General features: G+C 38.4%; 1 protein-coding gene across 1 annotated transcript; it reads right to left on the bottom strand.

The window, feature by feature from the left end:
* Positions 1-4,859: 4,859 nt before the first annotated feature.
* On the bottom strand, positions 4,860-12,855 carry LOC121858182 (39S ribosomal protein L51, mitochondrial-like; the record flags this gene model as incomplete). The annotated part of the gene is given in 3 exon segments (XM_042354394.1): positions 4,860-4,967; positions 5,281-5,526; positions 12,816-12,855. Coding segments are annotated over 2 exon segments (346 nt in total), but the record flags the coding sequence as incomplete, so codon positions are not given.
* Between the last annotated feature and the right edge of the window lie 1,118 nt (positions 12,856-13,973).

Below are 13,973 nucleotides of genomic sequence, written 5' to 3'. Positions count from 1 at the left end.
CAATGGTTTCAAGTTAACGAACTTTTTGGTTTACGAACGACCTTCTGGAACGGATTGAGTTCGTTAATCGAGGGGTCACTGTATATATATATATTTTTTTACGTACATATTAAATATTATATTATTAGTCTATTATATTATTATAGTCTGTTAGTCTATATCTTTCCAAGTTACTTCCACCTTCGTGACGAATTCAAAGCATTTACAAGTTTTGTAGTAAACTGGAATATGTTCTTTGCTAAATGAACTGTTGTTAATGGTTAATTTTATATAATTTTGTGTTTATTGCGTATATAATTATGTATATTTTGATATGCACCTGTTGGAAGGAGTAACACACACAACGGAAAAGCTTCCTCTTCACAAAAACAACTACGTCTTTGATGGAAGCTTTGTTTCAAGCACAAGTGACTGTACCTACCACATCTGGGAAACTATTAGAGAGTCTTATTTGAGTAGCTTCCATGAGAACCACATTTGGATTTTATAACCAATACCTGCCATCCTCTCTCAATCAAGAGTACTGAAAGAGATCGAAGAGGTTCATCCACAGAATATTTGATCAAAGGTCCCATGACAAAGATCCCAGGAGACCGGAAAAGTTTCTTGTTAAATGAACGAATGGAAAAAGGACAAATATCCACAGAAGCAACTGGGCAGAAAGATCTACTTTGTTTGTGCAGACAAGTACACCTGACTTATGTGTGTTGATGGGCAGAAGACAGTTTCAGAATATGTTGAGGAACTGTGCTCCATGCAAGAGGAAGCAGACACAATGACTGTACTCCACTGCCTGCACATTGCAGCTCATGTCACGATGTGCCAGAGGATGCACCTAGGTCATACTAACAGTAAGGAATCATATCACATAATCCAAACTTGATGAAGAAACTGCATTAATAGAGACTGAATGTGAAAAGGACCTGGATGTGTATGTTGACAATGAACTGAAGTTCTCGGGCCATTGTGAGAAGGTGAATCAAGCAACTAAACTAGAAGGTCTTATAAGAAGGTCGCTTGTAATGAGATATGCTAGAGACTGTCAATTGCTTGAAAATGTCCAAAGGAGTACCCAGAGAGATTAGAACGCCTGTAACTGCCTAGCTTATACTACACATGGGCAAAGGGTGATCTAATTGATGTTTATAAACATCTCGGTCGAGTATCCATACCCTGAGCTGGCGGACGCCTGCCCCACATAGGGTCATAGCTCAAGGGTGAAGAAGCCACAAGTCCAGAAAACTGTGAGGGCAAATGTTTTTGGAGTGAGAATCTGCCAGACAGTGTTGTGATGGCACTGAGTGTGAGCTGCTAAGACCAGACTTGACCAACACCGATGCAGGTACAAATACATTCAGAACCCAGTACTTGCCAATAGTACGTAACAGAGACGTGACCAACCACCCAAACAGCCGATCAGTGACAAAGAGGATAAAAGCAAAAAAGTAAACGTATCTATAGCTGTGTGTTCTCCAGACACTGATGTGTTCATTGTTCTACAGAAGTTTACACAGAATATCAGACTGAAAGTTCTGTTTGCCACTTGAGTCAGCAACTAAAGACCTACAGAGATACAAAGCATGATTCAAGATGTGGGGAAGAGATCTGCCAAGTTCTTCCTGCATTACTTGCAATTGTCAAAAAGGGAATGATTACAACTATGAAGATCCTCAGGCAACACCTTGAGTTTCTTGACATATTCACACAATTTGGGAGCTCTGAAGAAATAGCTGACATTGTGTTTGCTGGACTTGAGTACTTTACGTGCCTTCTCTTTGGGGATTATCAACAAAGGATTAACTGGTGCATAGGAAATTCCTGGAACGATTCAGTAGCAAACATGGAGCATTGCTGACAAGTTGTGATGGAGTGGACATGAGCCTGCTTCCTCCTCGCAGAGATTCCCTAAAAATGTACATCAAAGTAATCAGGCAGCTAAATCAACCCAAGTCATTCCTGCACCAGAAGCTCATGGCTGGGAACTTGCAGAAGGAAAATTGGAAGTTCAAGTGGACAGAAGAGCTGGTGGATGTGTTGATGGAGGTCCCAGGGAAGACAGAAGAGGATGAAGTTTTTAACCTGATGGACTGCATCTTTGAGCACGATGACTAGATTTTGTGATTTTTTCTACAGTCTCAACTGGGTAAAATCTTACCTGGTCTTATGATACTGAGTATATTTCCACTGAATTTTTGTTGAACTTGAAGATGAATGAAACTCGTAAATATTGTCAGATGTGAAACACATTTAAGTTCAATTTTAGTAAAACAGGTCAAGATAGTATTCTGAATGCAGAAGGATTATAATAACTAGATTATGTAAAATTATTTCTTCAGTCTCAACATTGAGTAGAGCCAAACCTTTACTGTTGATATGAAGTACTTCTTAGACCATTGCATTTTCCATTATGCTAAAAGATGAATATCAACTGTGAAATGTAAAACACATTTTTTTTATTCTAGTAAAATAGATCAAGACAGCTTTTTATTGCCTCTGTCAACTAAACAACACGGTCTCCAGTGGGGGGGGGTCGAAACCTGGCCCATGGACTACATTGCCCTTTCAAAATTACAAAGTGACAACTGCAAAACAGGGGAAATGGTGAAAATTTGGAAAGATCTAATGCATCAACTCGAACAACTACCTAGTCCTGAAGAGGAATTACTCAAGGCAAAGAACAGTAGTCATCAAGCAATTACTGGTTATCATCTTCTTGCATACATTTTGGATCCCTGTTATCAAGATCACTTGGAAAGCCTTACAGAAGAGGAGGAGAGTAAAGCCCTGTTCTTAGCAGAAGAGCAATATCCCTTTAATAAGACCTATTTATTTGACTCATCCGTCCTTTCTCATCTTGCTCCCTGTTCCTGGTGGCATGGCTTAACAGGCAAGGTTAACAGAACAAATATTTACGTCATTTGGACCAGCACATTCAAACTTAGAAATAGATTAGGAATAGTGTGGCTGGGAAAGTGGTATTTCTTCATAAAATTTTGAGCAAAGATTCTAATTTAGAATCAGATTACTAGAGAATTTTGTCCTCCAGTAAAGAGCAAAGTGAGTTTATATTATGATTTGTTAAAACCAGCAGCTTGCTTCTTTTCTTTTTTTTCTGTAATTTTCCTTTCAAGATTAATATTTCAAAGTAAAGTTCCATTAAAATGTTTTTGAATTGTTCAAAGTATCAGGTACCTGTACCAGTACAATTTATAATTATCAGAGCTAAAAAATTCAGGAATACAATTATTTTGTTTTGTATTTTTCCAATACATTATACAGGTGCTTCTCTACTTATGAACGAGTTACGTTCCTGAGGCGTGTCTGTAAGTCCAATTGGTTGTAAGTTCAACTTCACTCTTGTAGATAACAAACATGTTGTAACAGCTACACCCTACAATACAGCCTTAAAACCTGGCTCACTTTCCAATGTTCTATCTGGAATTTTCTTCAAAATAATCCAGTTTCATCCACATTTAACACTGGCTCTGGGAGATAGCCCCCACAATGATGAAGTTTGTATCTCTGAAACTTTGTAAGTAGAATGTTCTTAAGTAGAGCACCTGTAGTTTATCCAAAGACTTATTTAATCATTTATAAAAATCGATTTACCCTTTTTAAATAATATTTTTTCATGCAACACAGAAAAATATTTATATACAGTACAGTGGTCCCTCGTTTAACGAACGCCTCGGTTAACGAAATTCTTATGAAAATGTTTCGACATGCTTTGGCTTGCTCACCAACTGGAAGATTAGTCCGCCAATACAGAAATCGGTTCTAGGGCTTAAATTCGTTAAAATTGGAGTGAATATTAAGAAGGTTGTACTATTCAATAATTTACAAGTTATATATTAAAATTATTAGTAATTTTAACACTTATTTAACATAATTGCAGTACAGGGAACTAGTTTTTGGTGTGCCCATCAGCCACTTCACTCACCCACCAAGGCCTCAGTATGTATCTCTGTTCAGTGGAGGAAACATCTTGCTTGTGGGTCTCTTGAACACAGAGTATTTTTACATTTTTTACAGTATAGTGCAGTGCAGTGTTGATTTAAAGAAAATAATCTTGAATTACACCAAGTGAACTTAAAATTTTATGGGTGAAATGATGGCATCAAGCATGGGGTGATTTCTCTTCCACCCCCACTTCCTTCTCTTCTCCCTTCTTCTCCACCCCCTCTTCAAATTCCCATCATCATCAACCAGGAGCCTTCTACATACACACCTCAAAGTAAGTGTACTTTACTGCATTTTTTTTTTTACTTTGTATGTAATTTTTGGTGAGCTGGAACCAATTACCCAAAATCCCATTGAAACAATGGATTCGGTTAACGAAATTTTCGGTTAACGAACGACCTTCTGAAATGAATTGTGTTTGTTAACCGAGGGACCACTGTAGTTCACATCCAGGTTCACGTTGAACATAATGCATCCCTGTCTAACACTCACAACTATTTCAAAAGTTTCAAATGTTTCACTTTCTCATAGAATGCTTTTATTGCATTTAATAGCCCTTTTCCCACCCTATACACTTGTAATACCTCCCACAATGCTTTTCTGTTCACCCATTCATGTGCCTTTTCCAAATCTACTACAGTACTGTATAATTTGTTAAAACCAATTGTATGTAATAAAAAACAACACAAAAATTATTAAAACCAAGAAAAAAGCAGAGATTAAAAAAGTTTCCTTTTTGTTAGGTTTAAACCACGGTATAAACCATTTGGCTTAAACTTATGTTTTAAATCAGCCAACCCTAACTGTTCCTCATGCTAATGCAAATTTCATGTTATGCAAACTCGTGTTAAATGGGGTTTACTTGTATACCAGTAAATATTATACTAAACCCATCTTACCTATATAATCATTCTGACCAAACAATGCCTTCCTTTCAGACCAATTATTTTTGGGGCGGAAAAGTGGTACGGGTAATCGCTGGCCGTGAACCATGTGCGGCAACATTCCTGCAAATAAAATAAAAATGTTAGTTCAGTACATGACAGTATAATGAAATACAAAGATACTGTAGCTATTTTTTTAATGCTTCCCATATACAGTACTGTGCAGTATAAGAATTCTCTCAATGCCATTAACCAACTATGGATGAGCACTATGTCTGAAATACTGTACTACAGCTACAGTGCTGCATATAATAGATGAAGGCTGATTACTATATAGTACTGTACAGTACAGCGTTTCTCTAATTACAACACAATATATCATCTTTCTCAAAGAAAGTGGTTTAAAATTATCATTACAATGTACACAAATACACACCCTTGGTGTGAAGTTTTTCCTTGTAACCATAGTGCCTCTTCAGAGGGCCCTTCTCCAGCTTGTCCGCATAATATCTGTGTCTGACAGTGGTAACAAGAGGGGTCCAGGCTGGTGTGCTCCAAGTTCCTCTGTTCAACAAACTCTGAGATACTCCTCGAAGAGCTGCTGGGGCTGTTTGAGAGATGCTCTGAGATACAACACCCAGAGAGCGCAGGAGTGTGCCCGCCACTGCTGTCATGGCCGTTTCTGAAGAACAATGAAGATGGTACACTACAAGAGGTATGAGTTAGTGAATATCATGTCTTCCTAAAGCACTCACAACAAGTCAAGCTAACTTTCTGATATAACACAACAGTACAGTATTAGGAATGTACCAATACCTATACAGTACTCATTAACAAGCTGATACCGATACTTCGATACTTTGAAATGGCCAATACTTTGCTGATACCGATACAGTGGTCCCTCGGTTAACGAACTGTTTGATTAACGAAATTTCGGTTAACGAATTACCTCCCATAAGGATCTTCAATTCGGTTAGCGAACAAAACTTCAATTTACGAAATCCTTACGACAAACACGTTTTGTTGTGAGCATCAGCTGATGGGCTAGTCCGCCAATTCAGTACAGTAGTCTGTTCTATGTTTACATTCGTTTCCAGTGGAGTAAATATCAAGAAAGTTGTGCTCTTTAATATTTCTGCATTTTTTATATTAAAATTATTAGTCATTTTAAAATTTAGTTAACATATTGATAATACAGTATATGCAGTACAGAGAACTTGTGTTTTGTACGCCAATCACCCGCTTGACTCACCCACCAGGCGTTAGTTTGGCTTTGTTTACAGTGGAGTGAGCATCGATTTTGTTGGTGTCTTGAATATTTTTGCATTTTTATATTAAAATTATTGGTAATTCTGAAATTTAGTTAACATATTAATAATATATAGCGCAGTGCAGCGTTGATTTTAATAAAATAATCTTGAATTACACCTAGTGAACTTAAAATTTTATTGGTGAAAATACTGCATCAAGCATGGGTCCCCTGAAAGGTGATTTCTCCTCCATCCCCACTTCCTTCTCTTCTCCCTTCTCCTCCACCCCCACTTCTAATTCCCATCATCATCATCAACGAGGAACCTTCTACACATACACCTCAAAGTAAGTGTACTTTACTGCATTTTTCTGTGAGCTGGAACCAATTACCCAACATCCCATTGAAACAATGGATTCTGTTAACGAACGACTCTGTGGAACGAATTGTGTTTGTTAACCGAGGGACCACTGTGTGTATATATATATATATATATATATATATATATATATATATATATATATATATATATATATATATATATATATATATATATATATATATATATATATATATTATTATTATTATTATTATTATTATTATTATTATTAAAAGGTTAAAAATAAAACATTTTCACGTGTCCGAGAGTTATCACAGAGCAGGGGACGGGAGAGTGAAGTGGTAATGCATTTTTTTCTTTTATGTATTGCTCATGTTTACTGGTACAGTTCATATCCCCTGATGATATTACACTTTAACGATGATGATATATTAACACCACCTCCCTTATCTGTTATGTAAACAATCCGCATGAACAATAGTCATCGCAGTGTTAGACTTCTGGGCTTAAGCCCCGGATCTTTTGTTCCTGACAAACAAAAAAAGCATAATTCCCCACCTATCCTGATATCAAAATAAAGATTGTGTCATACCTAAATACTGAAAAAAGCTGTTAAAAACGTTTTCCATTTCCTCTCTGGTAGCTGTAAATATGTGATCAAGATTCAAAATTGCTGGTGATAACTGGCATAGCCTGGCAACCAACCCTCTTACTGTGGTTAGTGCTGCACGCTGGTCAGTTATACTTCAGGAAGTTCACGAGGCTTGTGTGTTATTGTGCTGCTGTGATTTTGTCAAATTCCATTTAATGTAAGTAAAATTATATTCTTTATTTGTGTTTCTGCTACAGTAGAGATATATTTGAGTGTGGGGAGAGCAAAGTTTACAATTAATTATGAATAACAAGAAATGCCATCCATTCAATCTTTTTCTCTTTGTAAGGGAACTTTTCAGCTGTTGTGCTTATCCTCACAATGACTATCTTATAGAAAATACTGTACTAACCCTCCATATATAATAAATATATATATATATATATATATATATATATATATATATATATATATATATATATATATATATATATATATATATATATATATATATATATATATATATATATATATATATATATATATATGCTGATAACCACAAGGAAAGAAGAAAACACGAAGTTCCCAAGCGCTTTCGTGTAATTCACATCTTCAGGGGTGAGTACAGACTAAAGAGAAATACAAACCAAGGTGTATATATACAGAGGAGGGTGAGACCAGGTCCACAATGGTCAGGTATTAGGTAATGACCCTACTAATCTTTAAATAGCACACAACGGTTGGTGGTCAGGTCAGATGGTTAGGTGACCCTACCTTCTCACCCTGACCTGACCACCAACCGTTGTGGCTATTTGAGATAGTAGGGTCAGCCCTATCTGACCATTGATTATCAACAAGCCCACCGGACTGGGTCGCTTGACCCTGGCGGGGCCTGGGGAGCGAAAAAAAAGAAAAAAAGAAAGAAATTGAAAATAGAGAAGAAAAAGGTTATACTGTGTTAATCTACACCACAATGAGACCCTGTATATCACTATACAGTAGTCTGACAGGTTTGCAACCAGGATCAGGGATCAGGGGGTCGGGGGGGTGGCAAAGAAGGAACAGAGGAGGCTGATCGCCTAGGAGTTAAAATCTGAGGAACTAAAAAAAGTGAAGCATTATTTAGTCCACAGAAAAGGGGCTGGTAATGCCATTCAGGACATGATAAGTGTATTCAGATTATTAGATCCTGTTATGTTTCCTTCACTTAAAGCAATAATACAAGTTGCCCTGACAGTGCCAGTCAGCAGCTGCAATTGCGAGAGAGCCTTCAGTGCACTGAGGCGTCAGCACACTTGGCTACAACGAACAATGGAGCAAAGAAGACTGCATCACCTTGCTGTCTTATCTATTGAAAAGGAAATGCTAGAGCATGTCAGGCACAATGAAATCATAAACACATTTGTACAACTCAAGGACAGCTGTTATGAATTAATGCTACCATCTACATCTAGCCTCAAAGGAATTCTCAACCAGAGTGAAAGTCCTATATGACACTTTAGCGTGATCTAAGTGTTCTGCTGAAGAGTAATTTTGCAACTGATGAGCAATTATGTATTAACCTAACGATTCCCTAATGTTTTCCATTTTCATTTTGAGCTTTGTAATAGTTTCCATACATACTGTATAAATTCACGCTGAATAAAATGTGAAAATACATGTGTGTATGTGTAATGTTGCATATGAAGCTGTTATTAGAGTTAACATAAAGAGCGAGTCATGATGAACTAGCAGGAGTTAGTGGGGAGTAAGGGGAATGGAGGAACACTTTGGGTTTAAGCCCCGGATGTTTTGCATGGCTAGCAACGCCCCTGGGTCATGGTCTGGACTAATCACTTCACAGTCAGCTAAACAGAGTACAGTACAATGTGAATGGTAGTGTTGTCCTTTCACTGTGATTAACCAATCAGAACAATTTGTGAATCCCAACGACCCTCGAGTGCACACCCAGACCATCGAGCACTTGTGGCGTAACGTCAAGGAGTGGACCAAGAGACCTGGGATGAAGAGCGAGTACTTCAAACAGTATTTTGTGGGATATCTCTTTCTGGATCTACACCCTTCAGATCATCACCACCAGTTCTATACCACAGCTGCGCAACTCTACCCACCTCAAGGACCAAGGAACCACCCTCGTCAGGAACGTGCTGAACCTGTGCCACCCGAAGAAGGGTTCGAGGAGGAGAGGTCGATGACCCTGAACCTAGCCCTAGTCCTTCCACTTCTAACTAAGGTACAGTATTGTACTTTCGGACCTGGTGCCCCAAAGTTTTAAACTACTGGAACATTTAGATCTCCTTATTTTGAGTCTTTTGAACCCCATTCATACTACAGTAGTTGGAAATGAATAGGATAGGTTAGGTTAGTTTAAGCTACACCTACCGGGGGCCAGGGGCAGAGCCCCCAGCTAGGGGTTAGGTTAGATGATTCATTTTCGTCATCACCCCCACCCAAAAACCACAATTTCCCGGATCTCCCCCATTATCGTTGGGGGGGGATAAAAAATTAGCAAATTCTGTCAAAAATGAAGGTCAGATTCGTTAAGACACACCAAAATACACTGGAAAAACATATTGGTCAACCTTGAGGTAATCATGTCCGTAAGTAAAATTTACCTTTTCATCCTGCATGAATTTTGCCGTTTTTGTTGCTTTTGGAAATTTTTTTCTGGGGAAAAACAAAAAACTAGTGATTTCCTTATTTAGCCTAACCTAACATAACCTGAACTAACCCCCCCTACCAGGGAAGGCATCGCCCCCCCCCTGAGTGGTTATATACAGGTAATGTTGTCAGTATTTAACTTATCCTTATTTAACCTAACATAACCTGAACTAACCCCCCCTACCAGGGAAGGCATCGCCCCCCCCCTGAGTGGTTATATACAGGTAATGTTGTCAGTATTTAACTTATCCTTATTTAACCTAACCTAACATATTCCCCTATTGGGGAAACGCTATTTTTTCAGAGTTGGGTCATGTATTATATAGTATTGTAACGTGATTCAGACGACGGTAAATGTTACTCTTAGTACTATAATCTTCTAGCAACTCAAAAATATATTTTTCCTGTGTATTTTGTTGTGTTTTGAATGAATTTGACCTTCAAAACTGTCGCAAATCAACAATTTTTGAGTTATGACCTCCCCCCCCTCCCCAACAATAATGGGGGACCCCTGTGGGAACCGGGGGTTTTGAGTGAGGGGGAGGAACTCAAAAACAAGTGATTAGCACCAGTTTTGAAGGTCAAATTCATTCAAAACATAACAAAATACACAGGAAAAATATATTTTTCATCACTAAAATATGTATCCTAACCTAACCTACCTAACCCGATTAATACCCGTGAGCGAGCTATTTTTATTTCTGATTATTTTCATCAGTGAGTTCTGATGGGAGCTGGTGGTAGAGCGGTACCGTTCTTGCCTCGCAAGCGAGATGTCACGGGTTCGATTCCCAGGCTGGCGGAAGTTGTATGGACACACTTCCTAGTCCCCTTGGTCCCTGTTCACCTAGCAGCAAAGTAGGTACCTGCTGTAAATCGGAAGTTGCTAATTCGTATTCAGGGACAAGTTGTTGGAGCTTCCAATAACTTGCATAGACATAAACCATTGACTCTTCAGGCTTCTACGCCCTTAACTCATGAGACATAAGGCAAGCATGAACTTAGCATGCTTCCCTGTTGGGCGCTGTAAACGCTTCTGCGCTTCACCTTACACAAGGATGTAGGGGGGTGCCCAATAAATGAAAAAAAAAAGAAAAAAAAAAGTGAGTTCTGATATGATAATCATTTATTGTGGAACCCCCCCAACACAGTATATCACTCCGCCGCCCAGGCTGCATAGCACCGATGCGGCCATATCATCTCACATCCAGAAAATGACCCAAATTTCACCATATCATAGTAAGTTCTTTGTTTAATATACCGGGAAAGTTAGGTAAGGTTAGGTAGGTTTGTTTTGATTGGTTCGGTCTGTTCATACCCACAAACGTTAAGTAGCGTTTATTTTTAAAATATAATTTTTGTTACGTATTTCCATAAACCACAACAGTGTCCACGATAATATAACAATAAAAATTCGGTGTTTTCATATTTTTTAAATCAATTTCGGTCACTGGTTAGGCCTATATAATTACCCCTAACCTAACCTAACCTAGTTGGGGTAAATGTTACGTATAGTCCTATAATCTTTTCACTGGATTTCTGAAGATGACAGCGTGTCACCCGATAAAGGCGATATGTCAAGGTTAATTTCCTAACCATAACTTTCGAGCGCCATATCTTCTTTATTGTGCATTTGCGCAGGAAATATCATAGAAGAAAATTGTCTTAAAATTTTCTGTAGATTTCACATGTGTTGCCAGATTTATCATAAAGAATTATAGGACTAAAGTTATCAAATACCCAGACGACCCACACTATGCACTCCCCCTCCCATGGCTCGCCGACGGTACAGTATTATAGTAAAAATAAAAAAATAAAAAGAAACATTTCCCCAAAAGCGAAGTGTCACTAGCAATTAACAAAAAAAATTATGGCGGAAAAGCAGTGTGTTCTTGCTAGAATCGGTGACAGCATTAATCTACACGTCAACCCTCATCCACAGGGGGTCCGACTAATTACCCAAATGTACCCAAATGTAGCCGCAATGAAGTCAAATAATGGTCCTACATGAATAAATCGGACTGCCAATCACTTCTCGACTGGTATTTGGTGTCATGAACTCACAAAAAATTGGTAAACTTAATTTAATCTGAGTTAATAGAGCGAGTGCATGTACCTAACCTAACCTCGATTAGTATTTGGTGAAACAAAGTCACAAAAAATTGGTAAACTTAATTTAATCTGAGTTAATAGATCGAGTGCATGTACCTAACCTAACCTAACCTAACACAACTCGGATTAAATTAAGTTTACCAATTATTTGTGACTTTATGGCACTAAATAATAATCGAGAAGTGATTCACAGCCCGATTTACGCTTGTAGGACCATCATTTGACTTCATTGCGGCTACATTTGGGTAATTACTCGCTCCCTCGGTATATGTACGCGATCTATTAACTCAGATTAAATTAAGTTTACCAATCTTTTGTGAGTTCATGACACCAAATACCAGTCGAGAAGTGATTGGCAGTCCGATTTATTCATGTAGGACCATTATTTAACTTCATTGTGGCTACATTTTGCTACATTTGGGTACATTTGGGTTATTAGTGGGATCGTCCACAGGTGAGCCACTTTGTACTGTTATAAAAATGAATCAAATTCACATAACTCCCGGTCAGAGCAACAACCAGCCTTACTTACAAAAAATAACAGATAGATAAAAGTTGGACATTATTCTGAATTGCTATTTATTAATTATCAAGAAATGCTTACCTGTGTTTTAACTTACTCTAAACCTTAAAAATATTAAGTCACTGGTCGGGGTGAACGGCTCCCACACAGACAATGTTTATACCGTTTATAGCGCCACCAACTTCCATCTATATATCACTACATGCGTTTAGGAGATGAAACTTGCTTTTCATTTAAGCTATTACTGTTAATATCGTCATTAATAATACAAAAACACGATAATTATCAAGGGTTATAAAACTATTTCTTGATACTACTAATACTATTATTTTTACGGTTCTTGCCAAGACCAGCAGCGTCCAGTAATAATGTGGTTTTACTTTCGCCCCAGAGATGGCAGTGACTTCTAGTAGTTAAGAATATTGCTACAGTACTACTATAGTAAGTTTTTTCCCCGCCCCCTCCTCAAGAGTTACAGCCAGGGCCGGATTTACCAATAGGCCATTGGCCTAGGGCCCACCGGTACCTGGGGGCCCACTGAAACTAATTTGTCACGCAGCGTGCCAGCGTATAACCTTGTTTCAAGTGTACACCGAGTATTTCATTTGATAATATATTCACAACCATAAGGGCCCCTGTATAATAAGTATAGGCCCGCAGTGGTCTTCAACTGGTGGGCCATTGGGTGGTTCTCAGGTGGGCCACGGACTAGGCCCTATAGTAAAATGAAGAGGGCAGAGTTATGACAATGCTGCCAATATGTCGGGCATTTACACTGGTCTCCAAGCCAGAATAAAGGCTATGAATCCCCTGGCATATTATGTCCCTTGTGCAGGTCACTCCTTGAACCTTGTAGGAACATCAGCTGCCAGCAGTTGCCTTGGGTCTGTTTCATATTCCAGATTTTTGCAAGCCTTATACAACTTCTTCTCAGCCTCCACATATAGATGGGATCACTTGAAAGCTGCACTACCTGCTGAAGGGACTGTAGTGAAAAACCCTTTCAGAAACTCGCTGAAGTGCGAGGGCTGATGCTGTTAAAGCAGTGTTTTTTCATTACCTTGAGATAAAGTCAGCACTGGAGAGCATATGTTCTGACAGTAGACAAACTGTGGCTACAAAGCTTGAAGGTGAAGGCCTCATAAGACAAATGGAAGCATTTGAAACAGCACTTCTTACTGTAATATGGTATAAAATCTTAACAAGGTTTAATGCAACCAGCTTATCACTTCAAAAAGTTGAGACTGACCTTCTGTCAGTTGTGAAACTGTATGAGAGTTTGATCTCCTTCATCTCAGAAATGAGACAGGGTCAGTTTGATGAAATAGAAGATCAGCCTAGGCCTTTTGCTGAGCCTGTCTACACAGAGACAACAAAAAGAACAAAAAAGAGAAAAAATTTCTTTAATGAATCAGTTGGCACTGAAACTCAACTTGATACACATGAGAAGTTCAAGGTGGACAATTTCTACACCATATTAGATTGCCTTAGGAATGAATTAGAGCACAGAGTGAATGCCTACTCAGAAATAAAGAAGCTGTATAGCTTCTTAACGGAGTATGACAGTATGAAACTGATGATCTCAAAGCCCAACTGGAATTGGTTGTCAGTACCTATTCCAGTGACCTGGAAGCATCTGTTCTAGATGAGTT

The sequence above is a fragment of the Homarus americanus genome, unplaced genomic scaffold, assembly GCF_018991925.1.
Source record: "Homarus americanus isolate GMGI-L3 unplaced genomic scaffold, GMGI_Hamer_2.0 scaffold45337, whole genome shotgun sequence".
In the NCBI taxonomy this organism is placed as follows: domain Eukaryota; kingdom Metazoa; phylum Arthropoda; class Malacostraca; order Decapoda; family Nephropidae; genus Homarus; species Homarus americanus.
Note: the sequence above shows the minus strand (reverse complement) of the source record. Positions and strands in the feature narration are given on the sequence as shown.